Source organism: Stegodyphus dumicola, chromosome 7 (assembly GCF_044657685.1).
Source record: "Stegodyphus dumicola isolate Sdum_Otavi_A_Nest chromosome 7, ASM4465768v1".
Classification (NCBI taxonomy): domain Eukaryota; kingdom Metazoa; phylum Arthropoda; class Arachnida; order Araneae; family Eresidae; genus Stegodyphus; species Stegodyphus dumicola.
This window is the reverse complement of record NC_140774.1, coordinates 46,858,221-46,876,659: the sequence shown is the minus strand read 5'-3', so window position 1 is coordinate 46,876,659 and position 18,439 is coordinate 46,858,221. Positions and strand designations below refer to the sequence as shown.

The 18,439-nt window shown below is 30.9% G+C and overlaps 2 protein-coding genes across 4 annotated transcripts in view; both read left to right on the top strand.

Annotated features, from left to right (window-relative positions):
• Positions 1–2,426, top strand: part of LOC118181217 (uncharacterized) — a 119,616-nt gene extending 117,190 nt beyond the window's left edge. The window contains exons 38-40 of the mRNA XM_035350298.2: positions 425–527; positions 728–802; positions 2,233–2,426. Of these exons, the coding sequence (XP_035206189.2) occupies positions 425–527; positions 728–802; positions 2,233–2,300 (246 nt within the window). The 3' untranslated portion in view covers positions 2,301–2,426. The remainder of the gene's footprint in view (positions 1–424; positions 528–727; positions 803–2,232) is intronic.
• A 6,013-nt stretch (positions 2,427–8,439) lies between these two features.
• Positions 8,440–18,439, top strand: part of LOC118181218 (uncharacterized) — a 75,025-nt gene continuing 65,025 nt past the window's right edge. For all 3 annotated transcript variants that reach the window (XR_004756846.2, XM_035350301.2, XM_035350300.2), the window contains exons 1-3: positions 8,440–8,594; positions 12,796–12,980; positions 14,520–14,776. Coding sequence is in view for 2 of the 3 variants with exons in the window: in XM_035350301.2 (XP_035206192.1) it covers positions 8,531–8,594; positions 12,796–12,980; positions 14,520–14,776 (506 nt within the window). In the remaining variant the exon portion in view is untranslated. The remainder of the gene's footprint in view (positions 8,595–12,795; positions 12,981–14,519; positions 14,777–18,439) is intronic.

The following is an 18,439-nucleotide window of genomic DNA, read 5'->3' as shown; positions in this document are numbered from 1 at the left end:
TCTATAACGTTCTGGTTCGAGCTCGCACTTTAAAATTATGAAAAAGAGATTAAAGTTTTTACTAAAGCGCCATTCTAAAAAAACAAAAAGAAACATGAAGGAATTTGCTGTATGGTGCAACTATGAAGTATCCTATACATGCCTTTTTGCATAAATATGCATATATACATACCTTTTTGCATACATATGCATATATACATACCTTTTTGTATAGAATAAAGTATCTTAACTGCATTATGCTCAAAATAAAATTCTTAGCGCGAAACATTTTATATATATATATATATATATACTACTTTTCAAAACCTGTTGTACCGAAAAAACAGATGGTATTCGTGGCAAAACGAAACCCGGGTATTCTGTTACCATAATGTAATCTATATTTCTCTCATTGCCTAAAAGTAAATTGTTTCTTTCATTGTAGCCTGGAGAAATTCTTCTCACATACGGCACAGATATTGGTTGGACCCCTTACTTTCCCACACTGGCTGGAGTTGTTACGGAATTGGGAGGACTAATATCACATGGTATATTGCACAATAACTTAAATAATAACTGTATTCAAGAAATAATAATGAAATGTATCATAACACAATTCTAATACATAATTTATATGTACTCGGTCTAAGTGCTATCATAAAAATTTTTCATGTGTTACATTATTCAGAATATTTATTCTTTATTATTACATTATGTAATTCTATAATCTATTTGATAACTTTCGTAGGAGCTGTTGTCAGTCGAGAATATGGTATACCTTGCATTGCAGGATTACAAGGAGCGACAAGAAAATTTCAGACAGGTGATGTATTGCTTACGTATCTGAATTCATTTGGGAATTTATTAGTTCTGAGTTTTTCGAGATCTTTTGAGCAAGTGATATTTGAAGAAAGAGTAAACACACCATATATAAATGTAATAATTTGGTGGTACGATGAGAGAACTTAGTAGAGAAGACACCAATAACTTTTCAGTCATCGCCAGAGGATAATGAAATTAAAACTGGCTGGGTCGTAGACTGGAATTCTGAAATATTTTATTTCTGGACAGAAACAATTCTTTAGAAACATATTCTGTAGCAATTACTCAGCACAATGTGTTCAGTCTGGACCCCACAATTTTATATACGATACGATTACAATTTTAGAATGATAAGTGAAATTGCAGGGCGGCGAACATATGCTAGCTAAGCGAAAGAAGAGGAAAAAAGGGATGCGTATTAAGCAGCTGGAGTTATTTATAAGTTCGGAATGCTTTGTTTGAATCCCGAACAGCGACTGAGTAAAAGTTTACAGCATTGCCTATTACTGCAGGATACTAATGACGTCAGTGACCCAGTACAGAGATGCTGTGAAGGGGTTGTGTATAAGTTAAAATTAGGAATTAAAACGTCTGTTGTCAATTAAGTTAGTAATTTTGTTAGTACTTATCTTTCATATTTTATAGCTTACATATATATGCTCTCTCTATATATATAATCTTGAAAAACCAAATATATAACTTTAAGAATAAATAAAATATAGAAAAAATAATTTATTAATTTCTACACTTGAGCTGCAAAGGATTAATTTTTTAATAAATTATTATAAGAAATTTTTTTGAAAAAAATTTCATTTCAAAGATTATCCCATCGGAGAAATAAATGTTTAGCGTATTAATAATGCCTATCTTGATGGGGAAAACTTTTATTACTTATTCCCATTTACCCCTTCGACAAAAACAAAATGTACAGCTAGCTTTAATATTTAATCTAAATAATATAATATTTTCACATTTCCTTCCCAATTGACATTGGCAATATTAAAAACAAACCTTAAACAATTTTTCCTAGCATAGGATAACCTTTTTAATAAAAAAATTGGTAAAGTTTCTTACAATAATTTCTTGAATGCGTCTGTGTGAGATGTAATACAAAAAGAATTTTTCAGAACTTTTTCGATTTACCAAAAATTACCTTGACACCGACACTCGAGGACCTGTGTCTTGAAAATCTATTAAACTATATGCGCTTTGATAAACAGTAGCAGAATATCATCCAGTGCTAGTGAATATCCTGAAATCAGTATAGTATTTATATTTCAATAATCAATATGAGCTTAAGTGGTTGGACGAAGTTCTTAATTATACGTGATTTTGCATATTAAATATTTGTGATAATTGTGTCTTGAGAGTGTTATATTAAATTAAATCAACACTGTTAAAATGCATCTTATTTTAATTTTTCTATTATAGGAGATTATGTACGACTTGATGGCTACAAAGGCATATTACAAAAGATACCACGTCCGGAGAACACGTAATTTGGATTTGCAAAACGGATATTTTCATGCATAATCATTACAGGAACTGCACTGCATGAACGTTCTTCAAATGATTCTTTGAATGTAAATGCAGTTAGATCATATTAAATATAAATTTTGTCATTATTTGATTCACATGATATAAATTTTGTATTATAACACAATAATTAAAAATTCATAATTTATGGAACATTTCCACCTTGATAAGAAAATAATTCATCTTTTATCATTTTAGTGAAAATAATAACTATATTATTCTAGCATTTACCATAGTAAATACTACATTTCTATTGAACAGAATACATTCTCATGTACTGCAACGAAGTAGTCCATGCTTGTGTACAATCATCATAGAAATTATACTTCATGACATTTTTTTTTCACTTTCGCTTAAATACAGTTAAATTACATAAAAATAATTATATTAAATAATTGATTCTCATGAATATCAATTTCATATCAGAATATAACTATTAAACTATTTTACAATTTATAAAATATTTCTGTCATTCTGGAAAAATGAATAGCATAGTTCATTTTATGAAAATAATTGTAACTGTTGTTAACTTACAGATTATATAACAATAAAACTTTAAGTAACTATCGTTTGTGACAAAATTGCATTTTAATAAATTTTAAACATGGATTGAAACTTCAAAATTAATTTTCAGTTTAGTTTAATTATGGAAATTAACCACATGTAGAGACGAAAATTAAATAAGGAAAAAATATATGCCTACAAGAAATTAGAAAATATAGATCTAATTTGTGAAACCATTTTTATTCTTCCATTAACTGAGCAGAGATTTTTTCTTAAAAGATTCGAAATTAAACACGAGACTTGATGTGGCAAGTACTATATGATTATTGATATGATTGAAATTTAATGATAAGTGTAAAAAAGAAGTCAAAAAGTAAGCAAATACTACAATAACACGTTTATCTTCTTTCTCTGTATACGAAAGGAAATATATTCATTACTAGAAAATAATTTAAATATATCAGAACAAAACTGTACTGATTAGTTTAAAAAAGATGAACTGCTGAAAAAGCACAGTGAAACTAGTAGAACAAAACTACAAATAAGATTTTGTGATAAGTTGAAGCAAATGAAATAAAGTATAAAAATAAAAAATTAGAAAGGTAGTTTTAACCTGTTGTTTGCATTTAAGTTCCAGTTTAACATCTGAAACGAGTAAATAAATTTTAAACAATTTGGATTCATAACTCACATATCATAGGTAAAGGTGCACTTAAAATCATTGTTATATAAATAAGGAAGGGAAACACAACATAAACAAGTCACAGTAAAGATAGTTGTTATCTATACCAAAAAAAAAAAAAGTAAAGGGGAAACTAGATTCAAAAAGGACAGTTTTTGCCGCTGAAAGTTGCCAATAGAATATTAAGAAGAACGAATGCTTCTTAAATTACATTGCACTTATTATTTTTTCTTAGACTTCTATCATCTAATATAAAGAACAATTCATCAGCGATCCTGCAAACCATGTTCAAAGAACATACTTTTTAATTTGTCGCTGGTTAGCCGAGAAACAGCTGTTTGATCTGGTCTTTCAGTCTCAGACTCCAAGTCCCCCTCAGTGCGTTTTCGGTTATATCAGTAACGAATTCATATCAGACGAAAAATTTCGAAAAGTTTCTACTACAGTGACATTTTGTCTACTGAAAGGAAATGGAACACAGAAAAAAAAATGAACACAAAGATTAAAACAAATCAAAACTTAATGTGTCTATTGACATGAAATAAATAAGAATTAGAATTTAAATCTTTAATTAACTGAAATAGAAAGGATTTTTTTTTATTTAAAAAGGAGTTTCCCAAGGATAATTTTGGCAGATGCAAAATGGAGCATAATATTTAAAGACTAACAATATTGCGCAACTTTTTTTTTCTTCCAGCACTAGATTCATATTATTTTTAAACGTGTCTGGATTGATAAATTTGGATTAAGCCTCACTGGCAAGGATTTTTATGCGGTTAAAGCCATATTTATTACACAATGGATAACACACGAGGAGAAAATAGTTGAAATTAAGGCTCGTACCAGCTTTCGAAATATGAAGAAATCATTGTGGCATGTAGCCATCAGTGGTGGAAATAGCTGAAGCTGCATATCATGGATTAAAGAATTTAGACTTATTTCCACCACTGATACGCATGGAGTAATATTTAGAATTTCATCTGACCTAGACCATGTTATAAGGGACAATAGATTCCAAGACCTCATAAAGGAAAATTTAGCTACAGTGGTAGCAAAAATACGTACTAGGGGCGCGTAGGTTTGAAATCTAATAGTATCCTGTATCATAATGTCACATATATTGAAATATTTTGCAGTGGCAGACGCATACGATATATAACCAAAAGACAGCCGTAGCAATCGCCTTACTCAAACACTGTTGATGTTGCAGACGAAATAAAACTGTATGTGATGGGACTGGTTATTATGAAAAATGTCTAATTACCGAGTTAGGATACATGCTGTGGTTTAACGGTCAGAAATGCCATGCGCATAAATGACAATATTCGTTTTCCTGGAGTGAAGGGTCATTGTGTATTCTTCATTCGAAGGGTTCGTTCAGTCTCTTCATATTGATTTCATATTTCACTGTAAGTTTACTCAAATTTAAATTTTAAGTTGCTGAGGTGAAACAAGTCATTAGTATTAAGCATCAAGTCTCTAAAACACTATGAAATAATTTCATTCTGTATTAAATGTCGTAAAATGGATATTAAATACGCAATAAATAGTCAAATGAGAATAAAAATAAATAAATAAATATGTTAAATTTGTATGTGAATAAAATTAAATTGGATAAAATTGGTAATACGGACTAAAATTTGGTAAGTGTTTCAATTAACATTACTCAGTCGTGAAATGGATGTAATCAGTACGAATCCTCTTAAGCTATACACCTCTGTCGGCCTTGTAGATTGCAAAACTGACGAGGATAACACTTTGTGCTCTGTAGGAGTTGTTATTCTGGATCAGCTGCATCGGAAAACTATACTCCATTTACCTCTTTAGAAAGATCTGGTGTCTCGTATTCTTAGTCCTCTGTTGTCTTGATATCCTATTTATGTCGCTGTGACCATGTTTGAACCAACAACCCTTAGACTCACTCACCCTAACATGCCCTACCATGTATCTAAGGGTGTTGGTTCGAACACAGGCATCCATTTCTTGGAAGAACATTGCAGTCTCGCTTTCCCACAATTTTTCCTTGACCGAAAACTGAAGTCTTGTTGGCAATACAAGTTGAATGTCATTCCATTCTACAAGGCCATAAGTCAAGGTGCAGGTAAAGACATTAACATGAATGTCGCCTGCTGTGTACTATTGTTTGTCAGGCGAAATCCCTACATGTTCACTGCGATATATAGCAGCCAGAGATGATGTTACTGACGATGATTCATGACTACTGGCTTCCAAAAACAAGGCAAAGCAGATTTTGAAGTCAGTGTTGTAGATGCTACCGGTAATGTAACATTCTTTGGAGTGAAACAATAAGAACAATCAGATGTTGAAAAAAATATATGTTTTCTATTGCTAAAATGTAGTACCACTCTATTGGGGTGCAGGGAAAAAAAATCTCTTGGTTTGACATGAAGCGATACTCCAGTATGGGTCAGTAGGTGAAAACAGCTACAAAATGTGATTGGAGATAAGTATAAAAATAATTAGAGATAATTGTGTAGTTGGAAATAACTATGAGAATAGTTGTAAATGATTATGAAACCCGTTAGCAATAACCATCAGAACAGTTAGAAATAACTTCGAAATGGATATTTTCATACGAATAATGTACGTAACAACAGATTTGAAAACCCAAGCCGTGATGAAATCAAGGTAATTATTCTAAGGTAACGATTTTATAGTGCATTTTTATTCGTATATTATTTGTTCAGGTCAGAAACAGAGCATCATCTTTCGAAAAAACTAAAAATTGTTGAGCAGTGTTCGAACGAATTAAATTATAACCAACGAAACTCATGTAAATAATGACGATATGAATAATAAAATTAGTGTGTTATAATCTGAAGTCGATAGAAAAAACTTAGTTTTTCTCACTTTAAAAAAGGTAAAAATATAAAATTATGAATTTACCGCAAATATGCCGGGACATTTTTGCAAAAACCGTAAGTCCCAAAGACACAGTTACTATTTATGCATTTAAGTAGACTAGGTACAGGTATGATTTCGATAATACAGCATACTATATAAATTAATACTGAAGCTCAATAAAAAATAAATACATTTTTAAATACAAATATTATTTACTCTTTCGAAGCAAACTTTAATAGCTTCAAAAAGTAACTTTTCATTCAGAATTTTTTCAGGTATTAAGAAATTAAATGCAAAGTCATCACCTGATACAACTTTCGAACAAAACGTTTTGATTAGTTTGATACCTTATCAAGTGCCCGCCTATTTCTAACCTTGACCTAACTTGGAGTTTTATCAAGCAATGCTGGATATTCGAGACCTTTGTGAGATAGCATTTTCCACTGAAATTAACAAAATTGAAATTTATCTTATTATGTTTCAAACCCTTTTAACGTATCTACAAGATAATATCCTTAATGTATCCCTTGCAAAAACAATAAATTAGATTGAAAAATTGAAAGTATTTTCTAATAGGGTACTAATGTATAATTCACTAAATTTCTGCACTCTCATTTTTTAAGAATCTCCATTAGATCTGAAACAGCTTTATAAGATTTTTTGATTATAAAGATATTTATTTATTTTATTTTGAACATCAACTTTACTCCCCATAGGTACAATGTAGACGAGTTACGATACAATAGAGGCTTGCAAAGACAAATAAGTCACACAGATAAAATATATGAGCATGAATTATACATTGGTACTGCAATATAAAAGGGTGAAATTTAAATAATAATATTTAACAAAATTTAATATAAAGAGATTTAAATGCCATAAGCAAATTTCCATAACAGAAAAAACACATCATGGTTTTCCATAAATATGAAAGTTTACAAACAAAAACGTCGCTATTAGTTATAGTTATGTAGTAGTTATGTGTAATAACAATTACCAAAAATCAAACACATAAAAAGAAAATTTCAGAGAAAGTTAAGCATTTAAAGCAGCCTTAGTGTATATTTCGGATAAAATTCTAGCTATTTCAAGTATGATCAATCTTCTTCAAGAGTAAGAATGTTTTTGCAAAGGTGGAAGAAGTGATATTCATTTTATATGTATAGAAATTCTTTCTTAGTTCTGAAGAATAGGGGCCTATATCTGATTGCCTTTGAAATCGGTGAGTTTTATTACATATTTTTACTATTCTAAAATTGCAATTTTGCGTTTAATTTTCAATTAAATTATAAAGAAATAGAAGCTGTCAAGGCTTTCAGATTGAAATAAGTCAAAGATGTTTTAAGCCAGTGACTTTTACAGTCAATTTACAAAAACTATGCAGAGTTTCAGAGTGTTTTATATAGCTTGTTAAAAAGAAAATAAATTTGGTTTTAATTTTAAAACTTTAGATTCTTATTGTAAATTAAAATAAGCACTGATCTATAAGCTAAAGATTTCGCACCCCGTGTTGTTTGTCAAGAATAAAAACAATTAATTTAAAAATTTCTTAACAACAATTTGGCATCTTCTGAATGCTGCGCTCGGGAACCGATGCCCCCCATGCTCTGCCCTAGTTATGCCACTTAGGAGTTTCATCACGTTATGTCACTATAAAATCAGCTGCAATTTAAAGCTTTTATTGTAAAATATTGAAAATGCGAAGATTTTCTTAAAACTCATGCCAGATATTAATATATTATTAAAATATAAAAATATGTACTATAAAATAAAAGCTCATATCAATAGAAGTTTTCTTGCAATGACCTCTAGCTGAGAGAGCAAAATACATACAGATAAGTGAATATTATCGATACGTGTATGTAATCTCTCGTGTAACATAATGAGTAAATATTCTTCAGATATACATACAAACGTGTTGTCGAATATGATATAACCCTGAAATGTCACGAAGACTTGCGTTAATATATGTTGGAGGTGTTTGCACAATACGTGTACTCACTTACTAAGATAGAATCTTATCTTTACATTGTTTCTTTTGTACTCTTATTTCTGAGTCAAGATATAAAACTCCGGAATCCTTTCAAATTATCTGTGTGCCAGATACACTTTGAAGATCTGTTTTCAAAGGGTTGATTCGCTATGGGGTCGGTCATAACAATTCCATTCACGTTTGCTTTGGGATTAATTTCAGTGACCCCGTCAGGTAAGATATTGACTTTATTAGGAGTAATTTGCAATTTTATGATTTTATTCAGCTCAAAGATGACAGTGTTTTAATTGGAATTCTTAAATGGTTTATATGATACATCTTAAATGGTACATTTTAACTGAATTTATAAGGAATTATTGCATTCGCCCGTGCGTGCTCTCGTCATCTAAGTGGTAACAAGCTAGGCTCTCAATTGGAAGACCTGTGGTTCACGAGGAGAGCACAGATGGTTTTTCGTGCTTACTACTACTACGGAAAAAAACTGATCTTTCTCTCTTATATATATATATATTCAAATATAAAGGGTATTCCAATAAGAATGAAATGAATTTTAAAACGAAATTACAACAATGCTTAAAATATAGTTGTCACTAACACTAATTTTTATTAGTGTACTTTGTACGTTTTTACAATTCATCACGATTAAATACAAATAAATACAAATAATACTATAAATTACATTATTAAATACAAAATACGTTAACAAGCAAAGTAGTCGCTTTTGGGTGTGAAAACAATCCACAAAACATGCACGAGAAGCCTTTACATTTGCAGAGGTAATTAATTGTATATATTAATATTAGCATCGTTGGATATTTTTTTCAAAACAAGCAGCAGGAGATTTATTCTGCTACAGAGACTAGCGAACGATAGCTCTTGATGGTATTATATTGTTTTGCGGTCAAATTAGGAGGATGTTTATTTTAACAAGCAGCAGGAGATTTATTCTGCTACAGAGACTAGCGAACGATAGCTCTTGATGGTATTATATTGTTTTGCGGTCAAATTAGGAGGATGTTTATTTGTGGACAAGTGGTTGGGGAACAATGCCATCTGTCACTCTACTAACTCTACTATCGACATATTACAAAAAAATTTTCAAAAGAATAATTTCGGGAAATACAACTGTTACTTTGCCTCCCAAAAGTTGTGATTTAAATTTCTTTAGATTTCCCTTTTTGTGAAGTTATTTGAAATCATTGGTCTATGTGATCTATGCGAACAAACCACAAGCCCTTGAAGCACTAAGAATAAACATCGGATTCTGCATTCGTTACATTAAGCCCGAGGTATTGCATAGAGTTATCGAAAATTTGATTCATTAAATTCACTCGTGACACTAAGTCGGAGTGGACACATAACTGATATTTTGTTCCAATCATAATGTACATAAACCTAATACATTAATTAACTTTTTCTATGATTTCTATTGTAACTTAAACAAAATACACCAACATTTTGTACTTTTTTAAACTTTGGTTTTATAGAAAATAGAACTAGAAGCACAGTAGTTTTGTTTCTCCTGAATTTCTATAAAAGTCAGAGACTGGGCTTCTGTCCCTTACTTTCATTGGCTAACGATATCATTTAGCAAAACATCGATTCAAAAGATCTGCTACACTAACTTGTAAAGCCAACCACAACTGTTTTATGCAAGCGTTATGTAGGGGGAGAGGGATGTAAAAACAGCTTCTCGCTCAGTTTTATATACGTTAAATAGGATCTTACTAAAATGTTATATAAACTGATAGAATTGAACCTCGCTTTTTGTTGAGAACGAACCCCGGGTAAAATTAACAAATCCTTTGGTCATTTCCAATTTTCTCTGCACTTCCTGTTATTTTACACTACTATAGCAAACTTCAAAACTATAAAAATTGGATATAATGAACTGTACGGATATCATGTATTGAAATCTTTTCCTGTTTTCGCATTTTTTTGAAGAATTTATGTAACCTTTAATGAAGAAGTATTAGCATTTAAAATCATCTATGTTTTTGAAGTTAGGGTTCCGCATTCCATCCATAGAAAACGCCTTTATATTGTTTTTCTTCATGTTCAACCCTTCTTTTCTCTGTATTGTAAGCAAAAGGCTATGAGAAACAGGCACCAATAAACTAAGGAACATATGTGGATTCTTCGATTCCATTCAAATTCTTTGAATGAGTTGTCAGACAGACTTCTTTTCAAGGCTAATAGTGTAATGGAAATTTTGAAATTTTCGCTATTCAGGGAAAGAAGACGTAGTGAGTCATACGAGTCTGGGTTATACAATAGATTCTTCTTTTAGAAAATGAAAATTTTTTTATCCTGATGGCTCTCTAAATTTTCTCCCCTTGCTTGAGCATAAATTCTGTCCAAACTCTGTTCTTCGAATGGGGGTTTTATATTTCTTAGATCTTTTGAAAGGCATAAGATAGAAAGCAAAAAGGATCTTTATTAGCATCTAATTGATAAATGTTACTGTTGCCTACCGCTCAGTGTCTATTTCCTGTCAAGTTTCATGACATTTAGAAATAACCTTGAAGCCAGAAGCTTTATATGACATACTTCTTCTTTAATGAATTTATTTTATAAAATATAATTTAACTGAGGGAAAATTGTGATATTTATTGCAGCAGTTCAATAACAATGAAAACGAAATTCCTTTTTCCGTAGTTAGAAGGTTTGATCACAACTGCATAAATTTTGTACGCCGATTTTTATCGTCTGCAGATTTTAAAATATTGTCTTGTAGAGGATCAAACTCGTTATTAGTTACATTTTGTGGTCTCTTACATCAGGTTGCAGCGGACTACAAAAAGATTAGAAATTCATGTGTGCATTCTCCTAAAGACACAATTTTCAAGCTGTTATGAAGTGTGAGATGACATGGTCTGACATTGCAGAATCAATAACTTGTTCAGTAATGACTCCACTTGACATGAGAAAAGTATAATTTCACAACGAATGTAAATTTTAGCAATATGTACTGTGTTTGTCAGGAAAGTCCCTCCAGTTTAAGAGGCTGACCAACCAATGATTCTACAACTCCTCCGATATCGTCTTCAACTATAACGAATCAGAGGACGTAGAGTACAACCAAAAAATTAAAAGGGCACAACGAATTCAATCTGCAAAATGTTCTAGAGAGAGCAAGTGCTCAGAATGCTCTAAGACTAGAGAGACACTTGCCACTAGCAAGATTCTGACATAATGAGGAGAATAACTCACTTTATGAATAATTGCTTCTATGCATTCAATATTAATAGTAAATTATCCATATTATATTGCTGACAAAGCTTCTGGTAGATTTATAATAAATGACCTTTTAGTTCAATGTACAGTTTAATACGCAACCTAAGCACAAAACATTCAGCTACTAATATGTACATGCAGCTACCCAAAATTAGGTATACCTAGGTACTAAAGTTTTGAGTTCATATTCAAATATCACACATAAACTGAAGAGCAAAATGGTTGCATCTTTGCATAACTTCAAAATGAAATATTAATTCAGAAATAGGTTTCAAAGTTTATTGACTAAATGACTAGCATTGCTATGTAAACTGTCGTAAAAAATATTGATCAATGTAATTTTTTTTTTCAAAAAAGAAATCTTATTGTAAGAAATTTATCGAATTCATATTTTAGAAAACATTCTATTGGTGTCTTTCTATTGGCATTTAGCCAAACATTAACATTTTGTGCATGAATTAAAAATATTTTTAGTTTAAAGAATTTTTCGTAAAATTAACAAGTTATGTTTTTAAAGTAATAAAACCGCATAAAAATATTGATAATATAGTTTAACATTTAAAAGCTTATAACATGTTTGTGGTAAAATGCTTTGTCATATCATATATAAAAAATAACTTATGTGTTGCTCCCTAAATTAAAGAAGAATGTTGCTCTTTACAATTAAAAAATACAATCAATGACATTTGAAAGGAAAAATCAGCTTTAAATTATTCTAATTCATTTCTTAATCAACATATATGGTGTTGATTAAGAAATGAAACGAAGCCCACAAATTTTTATAAATTTTAAAATTAAATACCTCGATTAATTTTTGTCACACGAGAATCAAATGGTTCGTATTTTATTTTACATAATGAGTGTAAACTTTTGCTAACTGTGACATAGGTTGTGTGAGAACGGTATGAAAATTTAGACTTACAAAATTGATTTTTGTAAAATTTTAAATACGCCCAAGCATGAATATTTGCATCATTTAAAAATTTTTTGTAACTGGAAATCAATATCTACGACCCAAATTGAGACCACGTAAAGACATTTACGGACGCGGTGTATACGATAACAAGCACTGGAGAATTATTATCTATAAACTACAAATATGTGACACCTACGTCAAAGAAATGCATTTATTGAAGTTTGGTTAGTATGTGTGTGGATGTTTTTATATCAATTTCAGATTTCTTCTATTGGTGCAAATGGATCCTCTCCTACATTTATATTGAAGTCAACAAAAGATTTACAACCAGGAGATTTGATCTTTATGATAAAGATGCACTGGACGATGCAGCGAAGCTGGGATTTATTGTGCCAGCAGAGGAATACGTTTATGAAGCTCCTTACGATGAAGCTCATCTACGAAAAGTGAGAAACATTGCTTTTGATTATCCTTTGACATATAATATAATAAAACAATTAATTATAGAAAATGTATTTCAGCAGTTATACCTTCTAAAACATTCTTTCGAACAAAACATTATACTCTATAGCAAAGCGATGTTTTAGTTTTCATTAATATTTGACATGGAACATATTTATGGTCTTGTTTTAAAATAAAATTAAAAAGTTCATAATTCTATATTCTTGTAATACAAAAAATTTCAATCGCGGAAATTACATGCAATCTTAATTTATTTTAATACCGATGTTCTGCGTTCTTTGTAAAAATAAACATTTAGGCCTAAAAGATCTAATGATTTCTAAAAGAGAATGTTTTAGTTTTAATTTCTGAAATTTTTCCCATGCTAGTAATCAAAGAACCGGTTAACAGAGCCCTAAAATTACTATCAATGCTACATTTGGAATTTATTCTTCTGCAATTTCTTTTGTTTATAGCATTAACGATGATCTGTATTACACATACCATTATATGAACAACTTCCCTCGTTTAGTCTGCAATTAGATCAGTTACGGAGAAGCAGTCATTTTCCCCCTTTTGCATATATATATTATTTGGAAAATTAAAGGAAGATAAATATGTGAAATTCCCTAATGTCTTTTATTATAATTCAATAACAAATAAGAGAATCTAAACTTCTTTATTAAGGAGAAACCTCGTAATGCTTTAAATGATGAAAAGAGTAATCTGTTTTTAAAGTTAAGGTATTTTTTCATAGAAACTTATTGAAAATTTTCTGATGATTAAATTTAAGAGTTTGAATTATTTATGTTTAAGTTATATTATCGATGTTATTGCAAATGAAGAGAAAAGCATTCCAACAATCTTCAGCTGGAACCTGAACCTTTTTAAAACACTGAATATTTCTAACATTTATCAGCTCATAAAACCGTGAGTAAGTGAGAAAAACGGATTAAAAATGTGTTAATTGACAAAACATTTATTTGACCAAAAGCACGTTCAGGGATTGAATACTTTGTCCTTCATTAGCTACAATTAAATGGAAGACAGCTAACACAAACTAAAAACTGCTTTCCATTCAATTGCAGCTGACGAAGGCGATAGCATTCAATCGCTGAAAGCGCTTCTGAAAGCGCTTAAAAATAAAATCTACCACAATTCACGTTGGCTTTCTTGCAATCAGTAATAAAACTTTCTTTTACTACGACGATCTGTTCAGATATCCTATACGTCTCCAGATCCGATCTGATTGTGTATGAAAACAGCTTATGAAATGCATCTTAAATTAAATAAATTTCCGGTTTGATTCTTTTTATTAAAAGACACTTGAAAATTCCTTAATGCAAATTACGAAATGAAATAGATTTTCTGTCTCTCTGTTTAATATTTTCAACCTACCGATTCAGCCCATTTCAAGCAGAAAACAAGCTGGCTAACTGTTTTTATTTCGATTACTTTTCTCTTTGTTTGGATGTCATTTTATGAACATATAGTTTATTCTTAGAATTCTTCTATAACCTAATATTTTATTACATACCTCCTAGGCAGAAGACGAAATAATTTGCTATGGAGTGAACTCTAAACCGGAGCGTCTTCTGGTCAATATTTCAAGGCGCAGCGATCAGAAAGCAGATGCTTGCGTTTACCTGAAATTAGAATCTGGCAAAACGTACCGTTTGCAAAAGACTGGACATTTTCAACAGTCTTCAACTGATAAGACTGTCTTTTCCTGTGGAGATCTCCAAATATCCTATACGTGTCCCATGAGGCGATGGCGAATATTTTACAGCGGGTATTTGAGGTATGGAGACAAAAATATTTTTTTCCTGCAAGATCTGTTAATTATACCCTTGATAAAAATTTAGATATACAGTTTGTGGATAGTTAGTTATGATAACTCATAGGTTACTGATTCTTGTTGCCGAACTTGGTAGACAATAGTTTTTAGATATGGCCTTACAATGTTGGGTTTCAGAACTTTTTTATCTATTCTACAAGAAACAGTGTAATTAAACAAATTAAATTTACAATCCTACCAGTATAAACTTTTAAATAAATTTTGGCTTGGGAGAACTGGCACAAACATGCTAAATTCTCCCAATGGAAAATTAAAAATTTTCGAGAACAGATAACAAAACTAATTTTAAAGAAAACTAAGCGGAACTATGTTTATGTTTCCACTTCTGTTTATATTTCCACACTTTAAAAACAATTTTCTTCTGTACTTATACTGTTTCATTGACATCAAATATAGTAGACTTATTTAAACAGTGCATAAAACTGCTAAAAAAATCGAGATTCACACATTTTGGAGGTAGTGAATTTGCACAGACTGTTCTTAATCATTATCAATATTAAAAGCATAATCACCAGTTTAAAGATGGGGAAAATTTGCCAAAAACTGGAAAATATGCTAATACTCTTACCTCTGTAACGTCAGTACACCCGTGTCGAGTGAAAGAAAGACAGGTTGTCTTTTAAATTATTTATTTGATAAACTAAAATAGATTTCTTGATTAAAACATAAAAATAAACTGATCATTACAGCCCTAAATCATACAATATCCGCTAACGCAGATTGGACGCAAAAAAGCGTCCTTTTTACTGTAGTTTACAGCATAAAAAAAAACTATTGTTTTACAGAAACCACTGGCGTGGCTTAGAACGCAAACGATGCGTCCTGTCCATGGAGGTAGGAAGTAAGAAGGAGTCGCCCTAAACAAGTTTCTCCGTACCCTGCTCTGAAGCACCGGCGATCCCTACGTGGTGACCAAAACATTGGGTCATTTACCATTGAGTTCTATGGGATTTGACGCGTTCGGGTGTAAATATTTTGTAATTACGTCGCAAATATACATATAAATGTATATATTTTCTTTTTCTACAACACTTCAGAGTCCTAAGTATGTGAAAACAACATATTTTTAAACAACATTTCATTCTGAACGGAATTAAATGCTATACTTTTCTCAGAATGGTTTAATTTAAATGAAATATTTTCACAAGTTTTCGTTAATTACATTAGAAAAAAAAATTAAGGTAGTTCGATTTTATTCGGTTAAGGTACAAAAATTAAGACCAAAGTTTATTGTTATTAATATTAAAATTATGCATTATTTCTTTTCTATTTATAGAGCTTCTTCCTAAAATACTTCCTTAAATATGACATGATTTTTTGGCTTCTTTTAAATCGAAAAATGTAAGTCAATTTATAATTAATGCTCTATTCGGTTCATTTTAAATTAGAGAATTATTAGGAAAATAGTATTTGACTTTCTCTGAACATTTCTGAAAGGGAATAAAATAATTTTTTTTTTTTTTTTAACTTGTAACTGAGTTATTATAAAATGTAAAGGGAATAATTCTTTTAATTATACTTATCAGATTTTTTTCTTTTTACCCTTCATTTGAACAATACATATTCCAAAACTCTCTATTACGTTCTTAAGTGCGCATCTCATAGCATTTGCTTTACAATACCTTTTAACAGATTGCTTTCCAATACGAACAATTCTTGCTTAAATAGTTTTATAACTTATTTGTCAACAGGATTTCAATTTATGTTTACAATTCAATATTAAGGTTATTATATATTTAGATAACATTTATAATCATTATAAATTAGATACATTTAATCATTAGATTTCTTCACAGTACTATCACAGTTGTTTATAAGTGAATAAATTCTTCATTTCAAATACATTTATAAATAATTTAATGAATATTTAAGTATTTTGTCAAAGGCAGATACATGCTTTTTGCAAGCACATGCATAAATACCCATACATATTTCCTATTTATCATTTCCGGCATGTGCAAATCTTTAATTTCTGTGCATTCACTATATTTTTCGTGTAAAGTAATTTACACTAATTTAGCATACACCCGAAAGTTTTACATAAAAAATATATATGAATATAATTTGAATGAAAATTATGAGTATTATTTTTAATACCCACTCAAAGGTCAGTTTTTCTTCAAAATTCCCCCACGATGGCATCTCTCTCTTTAGGCATGCGTTAGGCCCTTGCATGCGTTACTCTATTTAATAAAAACTTAATCTGACCTATGTGCCTAATTACAAATATTTTAACACACATAATTTTATATTTACATTTAGCCATCAAGTTTCAAACTTTTCAAATCTTCTAGAAAATAAATTTTGGCAGATCTCTTTTAGCAATTTTCTTAAAATCTATATTTTTGTAGTGCAACAGCTTAGAATTTTATAAAACAAATTCATAATCAAAATCGCTGTTGTTAGTTATCGAAAAATAACCAAGATGTGATTTTTGCGTAAATGTCACTAAAGTATACAAATTGCTATTATCCATCCCACTATGAATGTTTCTTTCATGCGAAACTCTTTATTACGTTCATTAATCCTTTATTACGTTCCCTTTTTCGATTTCTATGGAACTGTCGTGTGTCGAAATACTATCAGAATTTTGTCAAGGGAGCTTCTGAATGTAAACAAAAAACACCCCGTCTGGTGACCCAAGCTTCAAAGCAGTGCTTCACTTCTAGCGCGGAATGGCCCCTCCTCCCTTTCCTACCTCCATGGTCCTGTCACCTCAAAATCACATGAAGAACTCTTACACAAAGATTTCACTCGTTTTGTTATCTGCGAAGAGAAACATAATTAGTTCCTTGTGTCCGGAAACTCCCAGGGGGTTTTATCTGCAGTCTTGCTTTTTGCAGGTATGGTCCATTTCGTCCGCGAACAAACAGAAAGTTATAATTCAGCACCTGTGCCCTCGGGGGGGGGTGCTAGTAGCTGTAACGTCACACCTCTTTCTTGGAGTAGTGATTTCGTTTAAGGGAGAGAATGTCAATTCGGAGGTATAAACTTTAAATGCTATTCATGATTTTCCACAAAACTTAGCTTTGAATTCGCTCCTTTCTTCACTTAAGCAACTGCACCACTAGTGGGCGACCGTTGAACAGTGTTGATTGTGGGCGGTAGCACCGTCTATTAACAATACCCCCTAGACTTAATGATGCATTTAGGGAGTGCCGCTATTCAGTGCTAATCAGTTTGTCCCACGTCCGCCACTGTGGAGTGGGAGATCGCCCAGCACGGAGGCAAGGATATGCAGTAGCCAAGCAAAGAGTGCTGCATATCTATAAGTGTATTTCTATTGTTCGTCTGGTAGCAGACTGCTTTAACGTTTTAGGTTACATGCTTACACTGAATGGTACTAAGATTTAATCTATAACAATTTATGAAATAATACAATAACAAACAACGGGATACAATAATGTAAATTTGGCAATAAAATGCAATATAATTCCCACAATAGAACACAATATGTTGAGAGAATGGCGTATAGGAGGGAATTAAAAAATTCGATTCTTGATTAAGTGTTAAGTGCTGATAATGAGTGAAATTGGATACTAAATGTGAGATGGTGCTAATTGTTATATTCCTAAGGATGAAAATGCACACAGCTGAGTATGGGAC